This window comes from Callospermophilus lateralis, chromosome 2, assembly GCF_048772815.1.
Source record: "Callospermophilus lateralis isolate mCalLat2 chromosome 2, mCalLat2.hap1, whole genome shotgun sequence".
Lineage (NCBI taxonomy): Eukaryota > Metazoa > Chordata > Mammalia > Rodentia > Sciuridae > Callospermophilus > Callospermophilus lateralis.
The window spans coordinates 20,591,540-20,613,551 of NC_135306.1; the positions used below are offsets into that span (position 1 = coordinate 20,591,540).

At 42.7% G+C, this 22,012-nt stretch overlaps 1 protein-coding gene across 1 annotated transcript in view; it reads left to right on the top strand.

Moving 5' to 3' along the window:
* LOC143385482 (major urinary protein 20-like) overlaps nucleotides 1-22,012 on the top strand; it is a 51,064-nt gene that overhangs the window by 26,874 nt on the left and 2,178 nt on the right. The window contains exons 4-6 of the mRNA XM_077107967.1: nucleotides 17,471-17,489; nucleotides 21,050-21,139; nucleotides 21,595-21,731. Of these exons, the coding sequence (XP_076964082.1) occupies nucleotides 17,471-17,489; nucleotides 21,050-21,139; nucleotides 21,595-21,731 (246 nt within the window). The remainder of the gene's footprint in view (nucleotides 1-17,470; nucleotides 17,490-21,049; nucleotides 21,140-21,594; nucleotides 21,732-22,012) is intronic.

Genomic DNA, 22,012 nt, shown 5'->3' on the forward strand with positions numbered 1-22,012 from the left:
AGTACTGCTGCCACCACAGTAACCTGAGCCAAGTCCCTTCTTTGAACCAAAATTCATGTGGCATCATTGATTTGAAATGCCCATATGTTCTGAGATTTCTCCAAATTGCCACCATCTGTGTGAGAAAGATAATTCATTTACTGATTGCCTCAAATAAAGAGGAGCAAATACCTCTAATAGCCATCTTTTCTCTCGTGTTTAGCAAACAGACTTGCCCTGACAGAAACAGTCTGGGGTGGTGTGGATTAGACAGTAATTGCTTTATGAGGATTTTTTATTATATCCTAGTTATGTATTCATCTGATGGAACAGCTAGATTAATATGGCTCTGGACCTTATTAATCAAATGGTGAAATCCTGAAAGGATTGGATTTGGTGGGAAAATATGAGGATCTTGCATAGAAAAGACTAAAGTTAGGCACCTATTCTGTTGATTCTTAGAGGGTGTTTTGGTTTCTTTTCTTTTACTTTGTTGTTGATTTGAGACTGGAGCTGGGGATTCAACCCAGGACCTTGCACTTGCTAAGCAGGCACTCTACCCCTGAGCTACACACCCAATAGCAATTGTGGGGGCCTCCCTGAGCTATTATAGATGGCATCTTCACAGGGCCTTGAGCCAAGAAGGTTTGTCTGGCATTGCACTTTGGCTCCTCCCACTCTGCAGGACCCATGTGATCACTGCCTTAACTGGACTAGGTAGTCTGCTTTCTCATAGCGCCAGACTTGGGCATAACCTAGTGAGATTGGACAGCCAACCCCCTGCCTTATTTGGTGAAGAATATTCTATGGAAAAGACTTTTTGTATGCTCCATAGAAAAATAAACCAAACTGAGGGATCACTCTCTCTTCCCAGTGTGGAAGCTCGGCCATAAGGTCAAAGAGCTATCCTAGCCCTGGTTTATAAAAAAATTACTTTGGTGTCATGTGGTCTTTTCACTCCCAGCCTACTGCACGCAGAGGAACCCCATGTCCACCACCCACATGGGACATGGCCAGGACTGAATCATTTTCTTTATTTTGTTTTGTCTTAGGGTCCAGAGATTGAACTCAGGGGCACTCAACCACTGAGCCACATACCCAACCCTATTTTTAGAGACAGAGTCTCACTGGTCGCTGAGACTGGCTTTGAACTTTTGATCCTCCTGCATCAGCCTGTTGAGCCACTAGAATTACATTCTTGCACCCAGCCCAATCATGATTTTAAATAAGAAGGCTTTTATACTAGTTCCTCTTGAAGGTACAAATCAAGAAATTATACTTTACAAATATTTGATTATGAAGTGAGCAGAATTCATGATATGCATTAATAGATTATTAGAAGCCTAGTTTTATACCATTTTAACTCTATAGACAACATCTAGACCAATCAAAACACTGAGACATATTTATACAGCCTTGCATAAGGGCAGATGAGTGTTAATTAACATATTTTCCACTTTAAGTACATCCCCCCACCCCCACCACCACTAAAGTGGTTCTGGTGGACATTGTCCAAGCTGGGAGCAGACGAGGCTGGAGGATACTGCTGGGGGATCATGCTGAACCCACTGGTCCAAAGCTCAAAAGCCTGTGAGTGAGGGGGGGGGCTGCAGGCCAAGGAAGTAAGATCAAAATGTCTTGCCAGGATGAGGAGATGGGAAAATAAATACACCCCCACTTCTGCTTTTGTCTGTACACAGTGGCCTCAGAGATACCAGATCATTTAATAAAATATCTTCATACCCTAGGGGTTCCTTTACGTCACATGGGTAACCGTGACTCTGAAATTAGCATGTCCTCTGTAATAAGGTATCAACGTCTCCATGCTCGTCGTCCTGATGTCGTTTCCCTGCTGCTCAGGCTAAGGTCACTGCAGGCAAATTGCAGTCTTCTGGGGAGTGTCCTTTTCCCTTGTCCCCATCGCTGTCCTCTCAGATTCCTAACAGCAGCTTCTGGCCTCTCTGGGATGGAGTGACCACAAGGAGAGGGAAGGAGCAAAAGAAGTAAAAGTGTTCCCCTGAGTTGACGCTACTGCAAGATGGCTTTGGGCTGGACTTGGCAGCTGTTGAAAGCTGACCCTGTCTCACACGGATCCCCTGAAAGGCAGCCCTGACGACCACTCCTGTGCTATAAGTCGGCTCCTTTGACCAGTAGTACATCCCATAATCTCCCCTGGCAGCCATTCTCCTTCACAGGACCCTTGGTCAGTGAAGCTGACATTCCTGCTGACACTTCTGAGACCTCCTGGCTGCGTGCTGCCCTTCAAGGGAGGACACTGCTATTCCAAATGCAGGCTCTGCTCCGGTCCAGGGGCACTGAGTCTTCCCAGATTTGAAGAGGGCACAGGTTCTCTGGTCCCCCAGTGTCAGAGAACATGTGTTCAGACCTGTCATGGACTGGATCTCCTCAGGAGCTGCCACAGGGGAGCTGAGCACCCTTGGCCTTGAGAGCTGGATGCGTGAGACTGGCTTCCGCTGGGTGGGAACGCAGGTGGATCTCACCTCCACTTGGCAGGGAGTGAAGCTCTGGGAGTGGGTGCTACCCAATGGGAGTGAGCTGCCCCCCCCCCCCCGTAATACTACCCTCTGACCTGTTTTGGATGGAATGTTCCATCCAACCACTCTCCTCAATAAAAACCAAGGTTTGGGCATTTTCTCGCCTCCCTCCGCTCTCTCTCTCTCTCTCTCTCTCTCTCTCTCTGTGTGTCTCTCTCTCTCTCCCCTCCACCTCCCATGTTTTTCTCTTGCTCCCTTGTGGCAGCTTACCCTGAGGCCCAGGAGCCGTACTAAAACCCTCTGAGAAAGTTATTTTCTGTGTCTGTGTGATTCATTCCTGCCAGCCCAATTCACCCGAGTGACACTGAAGAAGACAGTTCTCTCCCTGAAAAGAAATCTTGGATGAACTCTCCTAATGGTTTTCTCCATTTCATAAAGAGCTATTTTGACACTATTGTGTTCAACTTCAATAGTAACAAAAAGTAAAAAATTAAACAATATATCACTCAGCCTATCAGATTCATGATTTTTAAATATATTGGCCATGGAAAAGTTTTGGAAGATTTATAGTTGGGAACATCGGAATAAATGTGACCACTCAGAAAAAGCATATGGAGAGACCTGCGACTCACCAGCAAATCAGGCCCAGCGACCCACGGCGTGGCAGAGCCACCCCCGCGCCTGCAATGTAGGTGTACCTGCCACCCACCGGCAGGTCAGGCCCAGCAACTTTCGGAGGGACACAGCTGCTCCACGCACGTGCAAGGTAGGCGGAACCGTGACCACCGACAAAACAGGCCCAGTGGCCCGCCAGACACATCGCCCCAGTTGGGGGAGGGGCAGAGCCGCCAGGCGCCTGCAAGGTAGGCGGACCCGCGACCCACCAGCAGAACAGGCACAGCAATCCACAGAGCCGCAGAGCCACCCCCCGAGCCTGCAAGGTAGGCAGACCTGTGACCCACCGGCAGGTCAGGCCCAACAACCTGCGGAGGGGCACAGCTGCCTCACGCGCCTGCTAGGTAGGCAGAACCGTGACCACCAACAGAACAGGCCCAGCGGCCGGCCAGACACATCGCCCCGCCCCAGTTGGGGGAGGGGCAGAGCTGCCGGGCGCCTGCAAGGTAGGCAGACCTGCGACTCACCAGCAGATCAGGCCCAGCGACCCGCGGAGCGGCAGAGCCACCCCCACGCCTGCAAGGTAGGTGCATTTGCCACCCACCGGCAGGTCAGGCCCAGCAAATCTCGGAGGGACACAGCTGCTCTCCACGCGCATGCAAGGTAGGCGGAACCGTGACCACCGACAAAACAGGCCTAGTGGCCCGCCAGACACATCGCCCCGGTTGGGGGAGGGGCAGAGCCGCCGGGCGCCTGCAAGGTAGGCGGACCCGCGACCCACCAGCAGAACAGGCACAGCAATCCACAGAGCAGCAGAGCCACCCCCCGAGCCTGCAAGGTAGGCAGACCTGCGACCCACAGGCAGGTCAGGCCCAACAACCTGCGGAGGGGCACAGCTGCCCCACGCGCCTTCAAGGTAGGCGGAACCGTGACCACTGACAAAACAGGCCCAGTGGCCCGCCAGACACATCGCCCCTGTTGGGGGAGGGGCAGAGCCGCCACCAGCGCCTGTTAGGTAGACAGAACTGCAACCGACAGACAGAACAGGCCTAGTGGCCAGCGGAGGGGCAAAGCCGCTGCTCACGCCTGCAAGGTAGGCAGACCTGTGACCACCGAAAGAACAGGCCCACCGAAAGTACAGGCCCAGCAGCCTGTCGGCGTGGTAGGCACATTGCCCCAATTGGAGGAGGGGCAGAACCACCGCCAAAGCCTGTGAGGGAGACTTTGCAACTATACAAGAGCAATATAAATATATAGGGGGAAAAATCAATAACACAACAGTTTCACCAAGCAGAAAGAAACGCGATCAGTATGAAAAGACAAGGAAAGAAAGGACCACAAGCAATGCAGGTCAACTCAACTTTAGAAGAGGTAATATCTGCAGCAGATGGAATGTCAGATAAAGAATTCAGGATATACATGCTTCAGATGATCTGGAGTCTCAAGGAAGACATTAGACAGCAAAATCAGACAATGAAAGACCACTTCGACCACTTCGACAATGAATTACATAAACAAATCCAAGAAGCAAAAGATCAATTATACAGGGAGATAGAGGTTATAAAAAACAAACAAACAGAAATCCTGGAAATGCAGGAAACAATAAACCAACTTAAAAACTCAATTGAGAATACTGCTAGCAGAGTAGAACACTTAGAAGATAGAACATTAGACAATGAAGACAAAGTATTTCAACTGGAGAAGAACATAGACAGCTCAGCAAAGCTGTTAAGAAACCATGAGCAGAACATTCAAGAAATATGGGATAACATAAAGAGACCAAACTTAAGGGTCACTGGGACACAGGAAGGTATAGAGGTCCAAACCAAAAGAATGAGCAATCTATTCAACGAAATAATACGAGAAAACTTCCCAGACTTGAAGAATGAGACAGAATCCCAAATCCTAGAAGCCTACAGGACGCCGAATGTGCAAAATCATAAGAGATCCACACCTAGACACATTATAATGAAGATGCCCAACATACAGAATAAGGAGAGAATTTTAAAAGCTACAAGAGAAAGGAAGCAGATTACATTTAGGGGTAAACCAATCAGGATAACAGCTGATCTTTCAACACAGACTCTGAAAGCTAGAAGATCCTGGAATAACATATTTCAAACACTGAAAGAAAATGGGTTCCAACCAAGAATTGTGTATCCAGCGAAATTAAGCTTCAGGATGGAAGATGAAATTAAAACCTTCCATGATAAACAAAAGTTAAAAGAATTTGCAGCTCGAAAACCATCTCTTCAAAACATCCTCGGCAAAATATTACAGGAAGAGGAAATGGAAAATATCAATGAAAACCAACAGCGGGAGGTAGTACAGTAAAGGGGGGGGGAATAATCAAAGAGGAAAACAAACCATGTTTAGTAACATAAATAAACAAATATGGCTGGAAAAACAACCCATATCTCAATAATAACCCTAAATGTTTATGGCTTAAACTCACCAATTAAGAGACACAGGCTAGTAGAATGGATCACAAAACAAGACCCAACAATATGCTGCCTTCACGAGACGCATTTGATAGGAAAAGACATACATAGACTGAAGGTGAAAGGTTGGGAAAAATCATATCACTCATATGGACTTCGGAAACAAGCAGGAGTGTCCATACTCATATCAAATAAAATAGATTTCAAGCCAAAGTTAATCAAAAGGGATGAAGAGGGACACTACATACTGCTCAAGGGAACCATACACCAACAAGACATAACAATCATAAATATATATGCCCCAAACAATGGTGCAGCTATGTTCATCAAGCAAACTCTTCTCAAGTTTAAGAGTCTAATAGACCACCATACAATAATCATGGGAGACTTCAACACACCTCTCTCACCACTGGACAGATCTTCCAAACAAAAGTTGAATAAGGAAACTATAGAACTCAATAACATAATTAATAACCTAGACTTAATCGACATATATAGAATATACCACCCAACATCAAGCAGTTACACTTTTTTCTCAGCAGCACATGGATCCTTCTCAAAAATAGATCATATATTATGTCACAGAGCAACTCTTAGACAATATAAAGGAGTAGAGATAATACCATGCATCTTATCTGATCATAATGGAATGAAATTGAAAATCAACGATAAAAGAAGTAAGGAAAAATCATGCATCACTTGGAGAATGAACAATAGGTTACTGAATGATCAATGGGTTATAAAAGACATCAAGGAGGAAATTAAAAAATTCTTAGAGATAAATGAAAACACAGACACAACATATCGGAATCTATGGGACACATTGATAGCAGTTCTAAGAGGAAAATTTATTGCTTGGAGTTCATTCCTTAAAAAAAGAAAAAACCAACAAATAAATGATCTAACACTTCAACTCAAAATCCTAGAAAAGGAAAGCAAAACAACAGCAAAAGAAGTAGAAGACAAGAAATAATTAAAATCAGAGTTGAAATTAATGAAATCGAAACAAAAGAAACAATTGAAAAAATTGACAAAACTAAAAGTTGGTTCTTTGAAAAAATAAATAAAATCTTCAGACCCTTAGCCACGCTAACGAAGAGAAGAAGAGAGAGAACTCAAATTACTAGCATACGGGATGAAAAAGGCAATATCACAACAGACACTTCAGAAATACAGAAGATTATCAGAAATTATTTTGAATCCTTATACTCCAATAAAATAGAAGATAGTGAAGGCATCGATAAATTTCTTAAGTCATATGATCTGCCCAGATTGAGTCAGGAGGATATTGACAACCTAAACAGACCAATATCAATTGAGGAAATAGAAGAAACCATCAAAAGACTACCAACTAAGAAAAGCCCAGGACCAGATGGGTATACAGCAGAGTTTTACAAAACCTTTAAAGAGGAACTAATACCAATACTTTTCAAGCTATTTCAGGAAATAGAAAAAGAGGGAGAACTTCCAAATTCATTCTATGAGGCCAACATCACCCTGATTCCTAAACCAGACAAAGACACTTCAAAGAAAGAAAACTACAGACCAATATCTCTAATGAACCTAGATGCAAAAATCCTCAATAAACTTCTGGCGAACCGGATACAAAAACATATCAAAAAAATTGTGCACCATGATTAGGTAGGATTTATCCCAGGGATGCAAGGTTGGTTCAATATACGGAAATCAATAAATGTTATTCACCACATCAATAGGCTTAAAAATAAGAACCATATGATCATCTCGATAGATGCGGAAAAAGCATTCGACAAAGTACAGCATCCCTTTATGTTCAAAACTCTAGAAAAACTAGGGATAACAGGAACATACCTCAATATTGTAAAAGCAATCTATGCTAAGCCTCAGGCTAGCATCATTCTGAATGGAGAAAAACTGAAGGCATTCCCTCTAAAATCTGGAACAAGACAGGGATGCCCTCTCTCACCACTTCTGTTCAACATAGTTCTCGAATCACTGGCCAGAGCAATTAGACAGACAAAAGAAATTAAAGGCATAAAAATAGGAAAAGAAGAACTCAAATTATCACTATTTGCAGATGACATGATTCTATACATAGCAGACCCCAAAGGGTCTACAAAGAAACTATTAGAGCTAATAAATGAATTCAGCAAAGTGGCAGGATATAAAATCAACACGCATATATCAAAGGCATTCCTGTATATCAGCGACAAATCTTCTGAAAGGGAAATGAGGAAAAACACCCCATTCACAATATCCTCAAAAAAAATAAATAAATAAAATACTTGGGAATCAACCTAACAAAAGAGGTGAAAGACTTATACAATGAAAACTACAGAACCCTAAAGAGAGAAATAGAAGAAGATCTTAGAAGATGGAAAAATATACCCTGTTCATGGATAGGCAGAATTAACATCATCAAAATGGCGATATTACCAAAAGTTCTTTATAGGTTTAATGCAATGCCAATCAAAATCCCAACGGCATTTCTTGTAGAACTAGAGAAAGCAATCATGAAATTCATATGGAAAAATAAAAGACCCAGAATAGCAAAAACAATGCTAAGCAGGAAGTGTGAATCAGGCGGTATAGCTATACCAGACTTCAAACTATACTACAGAGCAATAGTAACAAAAACAGCATGGTACTGGTACCAAAACAGGTGGGTGGACCAATGGTACAGAATAGAGGACACAGAAACCAATCCACAAAACTACAACTACCTTATATTCGATAAAGGGGCTAAAAGCATGCAATGGAAGAAGGATAGCATCTTCAACAAATAGTGCTGGGAAAACTGGAAATCCATATGCAACAAAATGAAACTGAATCCCTTTCTCTCGCCATGCACAAAAGTTATCTCAAAGTGGATCAAGGAACTTGATATCAAATCAGAGACATGGCGTCTGATAGAAGAAAAAGTTGGCTATGATCTACATACTGTGGGGTTGGGCTCCAAATTCCTCAATAGGACACCCATAGCACAAGTGTTAATAACTAGAATCAACAAATGGGACTTACTCAAACTAAAAAGTTTTTTCTCAGCAAAAGAAACAATAAGAGAGGTAAATAGGGAGCCTACGTCCTGGGAACAAATCTTTACTCCTCACACTTCAGTCAGAGCCCTAATATCCAGAATATACAAAGAACTAAAAAAATTAGACAGTAAGATAACAAATAACCCAATCAACAAATGGGCCAAGGACCTGAACAGAAATTTCTCAGAGGAGGACATACAATCAATCAACAAGTATATGAAAAAATGCTCACCATCTCTAGCAGTCAGAGAAATGCAAATCAAAACCACCCTAAGATGCCATCTCACTCCAGTAAGATTGGCAGCCATTAGGAAGTCAAACAACAACAAGTGCTGGCAAGGATGTGGGGAAAAGGGTACTCTTGTACATTGCTGGTGGGACTGCAAATTGGTGCGGCCAATTTGGAAAGCAGTATGGAGATTTCTTGGAAAGCTCGGAATGGAACCACCATTTGATCCAGCTATTCCCCTACTCGGTCTGTTCCCTAAAGACCTAAAAAGAGCACACTATAGGGACACTGCTACATCCATGTTCATAGCAGCACAATTCACAATAGCAAGACTGTGGAACCAACCTAGATGCCCTTCAATAGACGAATGGATAAAAAAAATTTGGCATTTATACACAATGGAGTATTACTCTGCATTAAGAAATGACAAAATCATAGAATTTGGAGGGAAATGGATGGCATTAGAGCAGATTATGCTAAGTGAAGCTAGCCAATCCCTTAAAAACAAATGCCAAATGTCTTCTTTGATATAAGGAGAGTAACTAAGAACAGAGTAGGGAGGAAGAGCATGAGAAGAAGATTAACATTAAACAGGGATGAGAGGTGGGAGGGAAAGGGAGAGAGAAGGGAAATTGCATGTAAATGGAAGGAGACCCTCAGGGGTATACAAAATTACATACAAGAGGAAGTGAGGGGAAAGGAGGAAAAATATAAGGGGGAGAAATGAATTACAGTAGAGGGGATAGAGAGAGAAGAGGGGAGGGGAGGGGGGAGGGGGGATAGTAGAGGATAGGAAAGGCAGCAGAATACAACAGACACCAGAATGGCAATATGTAAATCAATGGTTGTGCAACTGATGTGATTCTGCAATCTATATAAGGGGTAAAAATGGGAGTTCATATCCCACTTGAATCAAAGTGTGAAATATGATATATCAAGAACTATGTAATGTTTTGAACAACCTACAATAAAAATTAATTAAAAAAAAAAAAGAAAAAGCATATGGAAAGAACCAAATAACTTCGCCAGCTCAGGGAAAAATGAAAAAGAGAGAAAAGTGCTAAAGGTATCGCGCACTTTAGTAGAAATTCGTAACTGCAGGGTAAGGAAATTCAGCTGTTTAGACTAGGAGTGGGGAGCTTAAAGGCGTAATAGTAATGATGAAGTTAATGAGGTAAGGTGTGCAACCACCAGTTGTCGTTCATATCTACCAAAAACAAAAGACTGGAGAATAACTTCTGGGGTTACAATATAACTTCTGCCAAAGAAAGAAATAATATAAACTATTGTTAACCTGCTCAAATTCCCAGTCCCTTAAAGGGAAACTGTTTTGGACATTGTGCTTGTGTAAGGTACTGGATACTTAGATGAGTCTAAGGTACTGGACACTTAGATACCCTAAGGTATCCAAACTCCAACTAACCTTGTCTTTCAGAGGTTGTGGCTGCTGTCCTTGTCTATTTGCTATTAAAATTAGGCACAAGAACACCAAGAAGTCACCATGAATCTCCTGGGCATCAAAATATCCATCCTGCAACCATTGAGTGGCATCAGCTGTAATTATTCCTGTGTTTCATTGGCAGGGGGGTACTGGGGATTGAACTCGGGGACACCCAAACATTGAGGTAATCCCCAGCCCTATTAGGTATTTTATTTAGATTCAGGGTTTTATGGAGTTGCTTAGCACCTCATTTTTTGCTGAGGCTGCTTTGAACTCGCAATCCTCCTGCCTCAGCTTCCCAAGCCGCTGGGATTACAGGCGTGCTACACCACACCCCCTGTGTCTCATTTTTTTAGATAGACTTAGTGACTCCCATGGTCATATGCCTGCTCTGTTGACACGTGGAACCAGAATGCCCCAGCAATGGCCATAGCTGATTCAATGGGATCTTCACTGTGTCCCTGGATGGAAGTGTCCCCTTCTAGACCTGCAGAGTTAATACTCTATAGGGAAGGGAAGTGTACATCCCTGAAGAGATTTGCTGAGAATGTTGGAAAGTGGAACCACATCTACTTCTATTTCTTAATTTCCAGACCCTGGGACATTGACTTAGGTTGCCTAGAAGGGTGGTAGCTTTTCCTCACGGGGTGTTAACTCTAAAATGAGATCTTAGCTGCTCTTAGAGAGGCTGTTTGCTATTCTAATGGTCTGATGGGTTCTGGGTGATGAAGAATGTGATAGACTTAGTGACTCCCATGGTCATATGCCAATTACCCTTCCTCTTTTGTTTGAGGTAGGATCTTTAGCTTTGATCCCTTGCTGATCTCCAGGAATCCAATTTTTTTGTGTGTTGGCTGAAGCCCCACAAACCCACATATAGAATATGAGTTGATCTATTTTGCAAGAGATCTGATACAGTCAAGTGGCCACCAAGTGGCTGGTTACTTTCCCTAGAGCATGATCCTGTATCAGGGTTCCTTGTTAGTTGGTGCTGCTGATAGGTTGGATTTTTAGCAACAGCAATAGCTACATCAGCTGTTGGACCATATGTAGCCTCCACTCCAACTACCATGGCTACTCTGTTAATGAACTCATTATGCCAACACTCAAGTTGCTAATGACGTCTATTGGCTGAGTCAAGAAAATTGCACTTGCTAGTGTTCTGACAGCACTTTGCCCCAAAACGTAATATTCCATGTTAGGACTTCCCTGTTGCACAATGAGCAAGATGAACTTTCCTCCATGTGGGTGTAACGTTAGGCCCTACAGCACATGTTGACATTTTCTCAATTTGTAAAATCATTATAAGGTGTACATTATTATTTGAAGTGATCTTACTACCTTAATTTTATTAAACATATTCATACAACTATATCTTCATACATGGAGATTATTTTGACATAAGTCCCTTGAGACTGTCATTGCTGGGTCAATGTCATATCAAATTCTAAATTTTCCCCAAAATTCATTAGATCACTATCCTAAATAATACTACTGACTTGATTTTACCCATCAATATTTAAGGTACTGATTCCCCAAGCTTAGATCAACATTAGATTTAATGATAATAGTAATTTTCCTAGATTGGTGAATAAAAGGCCATTCAATCTTCTATTTCATTTTTTATTATTAACATTACATAAAATGTTTTTCCAATGCTCTAGGCACATACATATTTTTGGATTGATCTTCCAAAAATTGATAATAGATAGTTCTATCAAGATGCCCCTTCCTATAGAAAGTCCAAAGCCAGGAGGACTTGGTGTGAAAGCGCAGCCACTGAATGCTTCACTTCTACTTCTTAAAGGAAACTTGCAACCGATAATGTTTAATTTGGATTCTTATCAAAAGATCTATGAAGCTAAAAATATGATTGAGTTATCTAAAACTATTTTCAGAATACAAAAATAAGATTAGATATATGATCATTTTTTTCACGTTCCTGGCAACTTAAACACTCAAACCTGCTCACCCAGAGATGCCATTTGCTGCATTGCATGTGACTAAAACACTCAAGGGTCACTCCAGGGGAACTGGGCTGCACGAAATAACTGCACAAGAGACAGAAATACCTTTTTCTTTGAGGGAGCTGTGACAGCTCCTCTGACCTTAAGGGTCCGCAGAGAGAGAGAGAGAGAGAGAGAGAGAAAGCCCCCACATGCTGACCTCTTTTATTGAGGAGAAGCCATTCAAATGAGGTAGGGGGTCATGTTTCAAGGGGCTGAGTCTAGCTTCATGATATCTGCTGTCAGCAGGTTGAATGACATCTAGGAAGGCCACACCCAGAGCAGAGCAAGAGAAGGGGACACACAAAGGGCGTTTCCATGGAACATTCTATCCCAAACAGGGCAAGGGGTAATATCACAAAGGAACAGGTGAGCGTAGCTCCATCTCTGGGATGTAGGAAGGCACACCCATGCATGAAGACATATTTGCATTTTGTCTACCTCAAGATAGGGGCTACCGTCTTCGGTTACTTAAGCAACCAGATCCTGGGGTGACCGACAGGGCCACACAGATCAGGAGAGGAAGCAAACCCTGGTCACATGCTATGTTGGCCTCCCACACATTTTAACTCTTTAAAAATCCATATGATTTAAATGACTCCTTATTGTTTGGGTATTATTTACAGCCATATGATAAAGGCCAAATTAAACCTGGCAACCTGATTGATGCTACTTTTAAAAGGCCAATAACTCACATTTGGATTTATAACAGTCATTTCTTATTTAATGATAATTTGGGTTCTACATATTTTAATGTATTCTTTCAGACTTATGTCTGTCTCCATGTTGACTATATTTGTGGACATAAGCCATTCTCTCATGATGCTATGACTCCTGAAAGTTTCATTGATAATATCCTAGCCTTTAGCAAAGGCAATAACCAAAAAGATGTTTGGCACTTAATTGCAGCCTCAGATTATCTACATTATACAGATAGTCCTTTGCCTGACTTTGTAGGCAGGAATTGCAAAGAGGGTTCCTGCTTTGGCCTGCGGGGCCTCTGTTCAATCTCCTTAGGCTTTAATTACTGGACATGTAAGAGTGAAGAAAAGGGATGATAAATATCTTATAGCCTGTAAAAAAATGCAATTTAACTAGTTTCATCACTAGATATAACAGAGGCAAAGGAACATTAATCCTTTACCAACCTTCCTTTGTCATATTACCAGCCAGTTTCTCAAAATCAAGGTATGCAGATGATGGTGTTCAGGTTTTACAATGGATGTGTGCTCAGTTAGCCAGACTTAAGTGAGCTCTTCGTCTCATAATTCTTGTAGTGGCTGCTTTAATTTCACTTATTGCTTCTACAGTTACATCCTCAGTGACTATATCTCAAAACATTCAGCATGCAAATTTTCCTAAAAATTTGACTCAAAATACTTCCAAAGTCCTCCATAATCAGATAAATATTGTTGAAAATATCGAAACTAAATTGGTTGCCTTGGAAGCTACTGTCATAAATGTTGGTAATGAGCTTTCTACCACATTTAAGGAAGGCTTAAATGCTCTGCTAATTATAAACATGTCTGTGTTACTGTGGCTAAATATAATGCTTCCCAATGGGTTTGAGAAAAGATTTAAAATCATCTAGTGGGTATTTGGCAGAGCAATAATTATAGCCTGGATCTTATTGAGTTACAAGGCCACATCCAGGATATTAAAAAAAAAAAATTGATCTTTTGGATCCTGTGGCTCTAGGTAATCAAATACTTCAAGAATTAAATGGCTTTAATCCTGGAAACATGCTGAAACATTCTGCATGGTATATGATTGGAATAATATGTTTGCTATTAATTCTCTTTTGTACTGTGATAATAGGTTGTCACTTGCTCAGAACAAGAATCTGGGAACTTGAAATAACAGTTCATCATTACATTTGCAAAGTAAAAAGGGGGAATGTGTGGAAGCCACCCGTGAGCTATTTGAGGGGTCTTTACTCAGTACTGAGCCAAGGAGACTTAGGTTTTTTTCCTTGGGAGCTATTTCAGGTTTCCCGTGTGTGTCAGACTGCCCAAGGCATGAGATCTCTGTCTTTGCTTTACTAGTGAGACAACTCCATAGCTCCAGAGTGGGGCGTACCCATTGGGAACTGGACAGCCCACCTCCTACCTTATTTGGCAAAGGTTCTTTGATGTCCTCCCGTATAAATAAAGCAAGAGCAGGCTCCATCGCTCTCTTTCCAATGTGGAAGCTCTATCCCTAAGAGCAAAGAATTGTCCTACTCCCACTCTTCAAAATTACTTCTCATGTACTGTGGGGGTTCTTTGCCATTGTCTCTTTTTTTTTTTTTTTTTTTTTAAAGAGAGAGGGGGAGAGAGAGAGAGAGAGAGAGAATTTTTTTAATATTTATTTTTTAGTTATCGGTGGACACAACATCTTTGTTTGTATGTGGTGCTGAGGATCGAACCCGGGCCGCACGCATGCCAGGCGAGCGCGCCACCGCTTGAGCCACATCCCCAGCCCGCCATTGTCTCTTTATTAGCTTTAATTCCACAGCCAGCCCACTCCCTGAAGAGGGACCCCAATTACATCACCTGCCTGAAACATGGGTGAGACCCCAACCACCTGAAAAAAAAGACTACTGTAGAAACTCACAAAGGCAAGGATTGGAGTTTTTTATTTTATTTTATTTTAAGACAATCCCTTTTCTAATTAACTCACAAAGATCTGCATCAAAACTGCTGGTTTAAAGAAGCCACACAAATAACTCCAATTCTGTACCAACTCAGTGAGCTTCTATGCCATTAGAATACTCTCTTGCATTGCCATTCAGAAATAATGAAGTTATTAAGAGGTTTTACATTTCATACTTTCACTATCAATTACATTTTTAATCTGAAGTAACTTGGTCATCAGAGCCGATTTTCCACTTCTTCAATTGAACTTCTTGTGCAGATGAATCCTTTTGCAATGCTGCACTGTCTCAGCACCTCACTGAATCCCTCACAAAACTTAATGTCACCCTGGTTCTGGACACACTACAAAAATTGTTTTATCTTATAAAAGCTAAGGGCCACCAAGCTGCTGCTGCTGTGCTGGCTGGGTTCCCCGAGGCTCCAGGTAACTGATATCAGGCTTTGAGGGCTCAGCTTTACTTCCCCACTAAAGACCCAAGGATGGTATGACCCAGTGTGTGCTCAACAGCAGAGCCCACAGTCACAGTTGTCATCTGGCCCATCAGACCTGGCTGCCATGGTGCAGCAGCAGGTGAGCCACCGGCAGATGGTGGGGCTGCTGCTGGTGACTGTTAGCACAAAAGGACCAGGCCAGATGCAACCTTCATGGATCATTTCAGCTTTTTATTCAGGAAAGAGATTACACCCACAGGAATGGACCCACTCTCCTGGTGGAAAATGAGCCACTGGCCATAGGAAGAGTTTGGGCTTATATTGGTTATACTGAGAGGTGATTTAGTGAGCAGGTCAGTTTGGGGACTTAGAAATTTGGGGTTTGGATTGAGAGTCAGTGGCCAGAACCTGGGGAGGACTTATCTTAGAAAAGATTAGTGTTTCCTAGAGATTGTCATTCTAGGTTTGATGAAATGCTTTCTCCCCACCAGTGGTGGCCAGCATCTAAAAAGGATTTACCTTGGGAGAGATGAAAGCTCTCAATGTGTCTTTCTTTTTCACTCCCTTTTCCCAGGCCACACTATCTTGGGGTTTTTTCATATCTAACTGTGACCAAGCTATTGGTGTTGGCCTGGGCACAGCTTTTCTCTGAGGGCCCCAGCTCAGGGAAGGGTTCACGTGGAATGTACAATTTCAGCTTTCACACAGCTTGGCTTCTAGAAGTGTGAAACTATTGGGATAGAAGCTATTTTGATCAGTAGTGTATTCCCAGTGCTTAGACATAGTAGGTTCACATAGTAGGCATTTGTTGAATAAATAAATTAATCAAAACAAAAGGATACGATTAGCTTTCATTAATGGAACACACATTTGTACCGGTTCTGTCCCAACCTCTTTAGGTAACTAATTGCATCAACCCCTCACAATGATAGTATGAAGCAAAATTTTCTCATTTTTAAAATCAAGTCCCCCTATGGTAAAATTGTAACATGGGTGACTATATTTGGGAATCCTTGACCTTTTCCCCCCAGGGTTCAAGATGCAAGACTGGTTCTTCCCCTGCTGTATTCTCTCTCCCTCCCCAAACCTGGTGGTGTTGGGGCCATTAGACTAAATTAGTCTTAAATGATCAACTATTGAGAGACTTTAGGATGTTACTCTGGGTACCTGGGGCTACAGGTAAGTAAGCACTTAATGGTTATTAATGAGGGAACCTGGAGACAACACGAACTGGGATTCCTGGTTCTCTTATATACACGAACCCTCACTGTAGCAAAAATTTCCAACCAGAAAGGAGGAAAGGGGATCCTTCCACCCCTCCCTCTCCCCAGAGAGGAGTCTGAACCTCTTAGGAAAAATGACCTGCTTTGAGATAATAGGATGGTTTGTCAAACGTGGATGCATCACTTGGATTCCCTTCCCAAGAAGAGACTCATGGCCTAGTTGTGAGCAGTGTGTTAGCTGATGGCCTCCACTGTGAACTCACCCAGATCCACCTCAACTTTGGAGTTGAGGCCCTTCTGAGGGTGGCCCCAGCAAGTGCCTGAACAAAACTGTGGTACCACTCTAACATGCTCCAGAATCTTCCTGGGCTGACAGAAATATTGTTAGATCTACCTCCAGCTGCTTTGCTAATTCTGCTTCCTTTCACTAGAGTTTCTCCCCAGTACTCTTTGTGCTCCTAGGTCTGTCTTTTTAGAGGATCCAACTGACCTAGGTGGATGTCCATAGCACCATGCCTCCTTCTGTCCCTGATGAGAGCACGTGGTTAGAACTGGTCTTGAGTCAGCGCCAGCAGACTGTATGATCATCCTGGCCCCGAGGGGACACCCAAATCAAACAAGCTTGTGTGAATTGTTATTCTTCTTGGCACTAAATATGCCTTGTCATCATGTAGCAGGACTTGAATGTTTCCACTGGTATATCTCAATGAATGATTTGTTCAAGAAAGGGTGTGACTGAGGACAAGGTCACTGAGTTCATTTGCAATTAGCTAGTTAGTTTCAGTCAAGTTACTTGGTTACAGATGGATTGTTATCTGGTCATATCCGAACTCTGTAAATTCCTCACCCTGTGCTGGGTCAGTCATTAATTGGGCCAATCATTTCTCAGCTACCTGGAAAACTGTCATCATCCCTTTGGGTCATTTATAAAATGCCCTATTTGTGGTGTTTGCTAGAAGAGTTTTAATACCGTTGGTGAGCAGGTGCTTTATTCAAAGTCATGAATGGAAGGGAATAGTTCTTGCTTTTTGCTATGTAACTAACTTCTAAGTCCTTATTAGAAAAACAATAACCCCCAAATTATCCACCCACACATCAAATGCTTGTGAACCAAGAGAGAGTCATTACTCACATTTCACTTTATCAGACTTTCACAGTGACAACCATGGTACTGCACGTTAAAGAAGTCTCCTTGGAGTTTCTTTAGTAGCAACTACCAGGCAGTGGCCCCTCAGGGTCTACAGTATTACTTATTCCTGTTCCTTCTGCATAACCCTCTCCCCTTCATGTTAGCAACAAGGAGCTCTAATCCGTGTACTGGAATTAATAAGAAGAGGAGGAGCTCTAGGATCTGATAGACCTTGGTATGATTACTTAACCTTTCTGAGTTTTAATCTACATCACTGTAAAACAGGATAATGCACAGACCGTGAAGAGTCCTTATGAGGATTCAGTGAAGTAACATTTGTAAAGCACTTATCTACCTCTTCCTTGAATTCCTACTTTATTTCCAGCGTCAAAATATTATTTTTATATTTCTGGCCCCAGGAAAGATGGAATCGGTACTGCTACTTTTGTATTTTCCCATTGTACCTATTTGTCTTTGAACAAGGACTCTGACATAAGGCTATGCTCGGAGCTCCCTCAGCAAATATGACTTTGAACAAGATCATTCTTTTGAGTACCAGATGGCTTCAAGTCTGTGGAATTCTAAAGACCTCAAACTAGTTGCTGTAACTTGACTGTTAATATAGTAGTTTGGATTCAGGTGTCAATATTTTGTTCCTAAGAGGCTGTGATGACTTTTTTCTGGTAATCTTTACATTTTTTTTAATTAGCAAGTAAGAATCGTATATGTCTATGGTATACAACATGATATTTTGATATATGTATACATTATGGAATCCAGCCCTGGAACGACTCTTGAGAAGAGTCAGGCCCATACTTAGTTGGACCCATGAAAGAGAAGTTCTGAAGACTAGCTCTCTGGGGTGGTGACAGATGATAGTTATACATTCTGTCCCTCTGCTACTACTTACCCGCAGAGACGTGCTCACCAGAGTGCTGATCTTCACATAGCTGAAGGAAGAAGTGCTCTATTCGGGGGCTTAAATCCCATCCCTTAGCCCCTGCCAGGAGCACAGACTCTTCCCTTCCCGGGGACCACCCATTTCCCTCTCTGATGTGGGAGGAGAGAGCCAGAGTCTACTGCAGCTTGCTTGGGAATCTGTGCTCCTTAGGTAAAGCTCTGCTCATCTTCCTGCTCTGTACCAGGCATTGGGGGATCCATGTTTAATTGGACCTCATCATGTGTTCTCTCTTCTCCTCTTTTTCCTCTATATTGGCTCCCATTTTCCCATACCATTTTTTCACTCTTTATCTTGTAGCTGGGTTGCTTTCAAATCACTCCATTACACTGGCCAGGAATTTCCTGAGGGCACAGTCCCATTTTGTTTATCACTTTAGCACTCAAAGTGCCAGGCATAGGCCTAGCATAGAGCAGGCTTCATTTCTAAGCTCTCTCTCTACTGCTGTGGCCAATAATATAAATTAGGAGTCATTGACTATTACCTGATGGTAATATTCCTATTTACAAAAGCATTTTCTAGAAGTTTCTTTCTAGTAACAAGAATCCTTAGTGCTTTAAAAATAGGGTTTTGTGGACAAACATGCCAAAGGTGACACTACGTCACAGGTATAAAGGTGAACAAGAAAAATCTTCAGAAGGGAGTTTGCTTTCTCACACAGAATAAAAACAGAGGGGTATAACGTGGCACTGGGGAGTGCAGAGTCAGTTAGGAGTGGTGGGGAAGTGAGACAGAGACCCTGAAAGCAGTGTTGTATGCAGTGAGGGTAGTCAGCTCTCCGCCCAGCATCAGAAACCTGGAACAGTGGGGTTCACTTTCAAAACCTGTTGGCTCACGGTTTGCGATCTATTTGCAGAGAACAAACTGGTGGAAATAAACTGCATGCCCTCTGTCACCATTTGTCAAATTCAGTCCTTTCATCATGGGGCCAGAACAACACAGAGCCACCTATCATGGCTGAAGTTACATAGGCTTCAAAATACCAGTGAGTGGATGTCAGTGGAGCACAAACGAGGAATGATCACACAAGAGGCTGGGGTGATTTGTTTTGTTTTGTTTTGTTTTGTTTTGGGGGGGGAATGACTTTTAAACTGTCCCACAAGTAAAAAGCCACAGCTACAAGGTATATTGCCTTGTGCCACCTTCTCCCAGGATGCCAGCCTCTTTCTGTTTTGGGGGCCCAATGGCATGGGGCAGGAATGAATCAGAGCTTTTAACAACCTCGCTGGCAGCATAGGATCTAATTCGCAGTATTTTTCTCACTTGGAATGTGGTTCCCGCATGCTCTCCACATCTGCAAATCCCCCTCCCCAACATTCAGAAACCTACCCAAGCCTCACATTTCCCAGGAAGTATGCTCTGACCCCACCAGCTCCACTCTGCCATACACTATGCTGAGGGATTTACAGGCATCGTCCTATTGGACCCCAACAGTAATCTGTCAGGAATGATTGTCTTTATAAAGAGAGAACTAAGGCTCAGAGAGGCTAAAGTATTTCCTATGGCTTTGGTATGGCAGAGATGGGATTGACACTCAGGTCTGCGTGACTCCAAAGCCTGTGTTTGTAAGCCCCTTCTGTATGGTGCCACCTCCCCAGCATCATCCAGTACTTTAGTCAGGACTTGGGGTCACTCAGTTGGGTCCTTTCATGTGCTCATACAACTAAGCATCTGAGCTCATGAAGCACTCCTTCAACTTCATTGAAGGTTCTCTGAAGGAAAAGATCTCTCTAATGCTTCTATTCTCATATGGGCGATGGCATAGTCTTACTCAGAATTATATACTTGTCGATTTATTGTGGGGAGACAGAAGGTTGCTGTGGTTGGGTTCAGAGAATAAGGAAAAGGAATGTAATGTTCTCAATACAAGATACCAAACATTAAGGACATTGTTTTATTCAACGATGTTTTAATGCTTGTGATAAACAAAGATCCTATGCAGCATCTTTGGTAGAGACAGTCTCATTGTTTCTGAAATTTGTGAAAAATTGAGTAATTCACCTAACTCCATATCCCAGGTGAAGAGCAGAGCAGAGACCCTCCACACATTTCATTTCCCAATGATGCTCATTCCCACCACTTACAATGAGCTTTCTGAGTCCAACAAGCCAGATCTACAGTTAAATCTGGTTCCCAGTGGAAGCTCTGTAGAGCATCCGTGACTCTTCATGGGAATGTGTTTTGAGAAATGTAAGGTCACTACATAAATTTAAAAGAGGGGGGACTGCCAAGTTTCAAAAGGGCAGGAACAATCCTTGGCTTCACCCCAGGGAATGAAAGACCTTTCCAAGGACAGAAAGGAGGAAAGGTGGAGGCACCTGGACAAAAAAAAAAAAAAAACCAACGCGTTTAGATAAAAAGGTAGAAGAGCTGGGGTGGAGCTACAGTGGGGACGTGCTCACTCCTGGGGACTGTGAGGAGACAGTTTTATTCCTTACCAAGATGAAGCTCCTGCTGCTGAGTGTGGGACTGACCCTAATCTGTGCTCACACAGAGGGAACCCATGATGTTGTGACGAGCAACTTTGATCCGTCCAAGGTAAAACTGTGGAGCATTACAACTTTTGACGTTGAAGGGTGGCATGTTACAGGAGTGGGTTCAGACCTGAACTAAGAGCAATTGTGCCATATTAAAATGCAACAGAAGGGCTGGGGATGTGGCTCAAGCAGTAGTGCGCTCACCTGGCGTGCATGTGGACCAGGTTCTACCCTCAGCACCACATACAAACAAAGATGTTGTGTCCACCAAAAACTACAAAATAAATATTAAAATTCTCCCCCCCCCTCTAAAAAAAAATGCAACAGTGCCGGGAACTTCCATTTTCACTGAAGACACAGTGGAAATGTCCTAGGTGTCCTGTCAAATGATCTGAGTTCTAATTCCCTCATCTCATCCTGAGTCCTGCCCATAGGCCAAGAGTTCAAGGAGAAGAGTGTCTGTGTGTCATTCCCTCTCCTCTTTTCTCACTTAACCATTTTTCTTATTTATTGCAGTATTCAGGGGAGTGGTATTCCATTTTCCTGGCCTCTGATCAAAAGGAAAAGATAGAAGAAAATGGTAGCATGAGGGTTTTTGTGGAATATATCCATGCCTTGAAGAACTCTTCCTTAGGCTTTAAATTCCATATAATGTAAGTATGGCTTTTTTATTTGGGAAAGGGAAAATGAAAGCGTAGGTATAATCTTAAACCTAAACACACACACACACACACACACACACACACACACACACACATAAACAAATTCATGCACACAGACATGTGCATATACATACTGAGCCTGCATCCAAAATCACAGTCCCTCAGTTGAACAGACCCAGGACTTGATGGACCTGGGACTTTTCAAGATTCATGGATAAAGAGTTGGTTACAGGAGTAAGTTGATTAGAAGTGGGGGATGCAGAAGGCAGAGG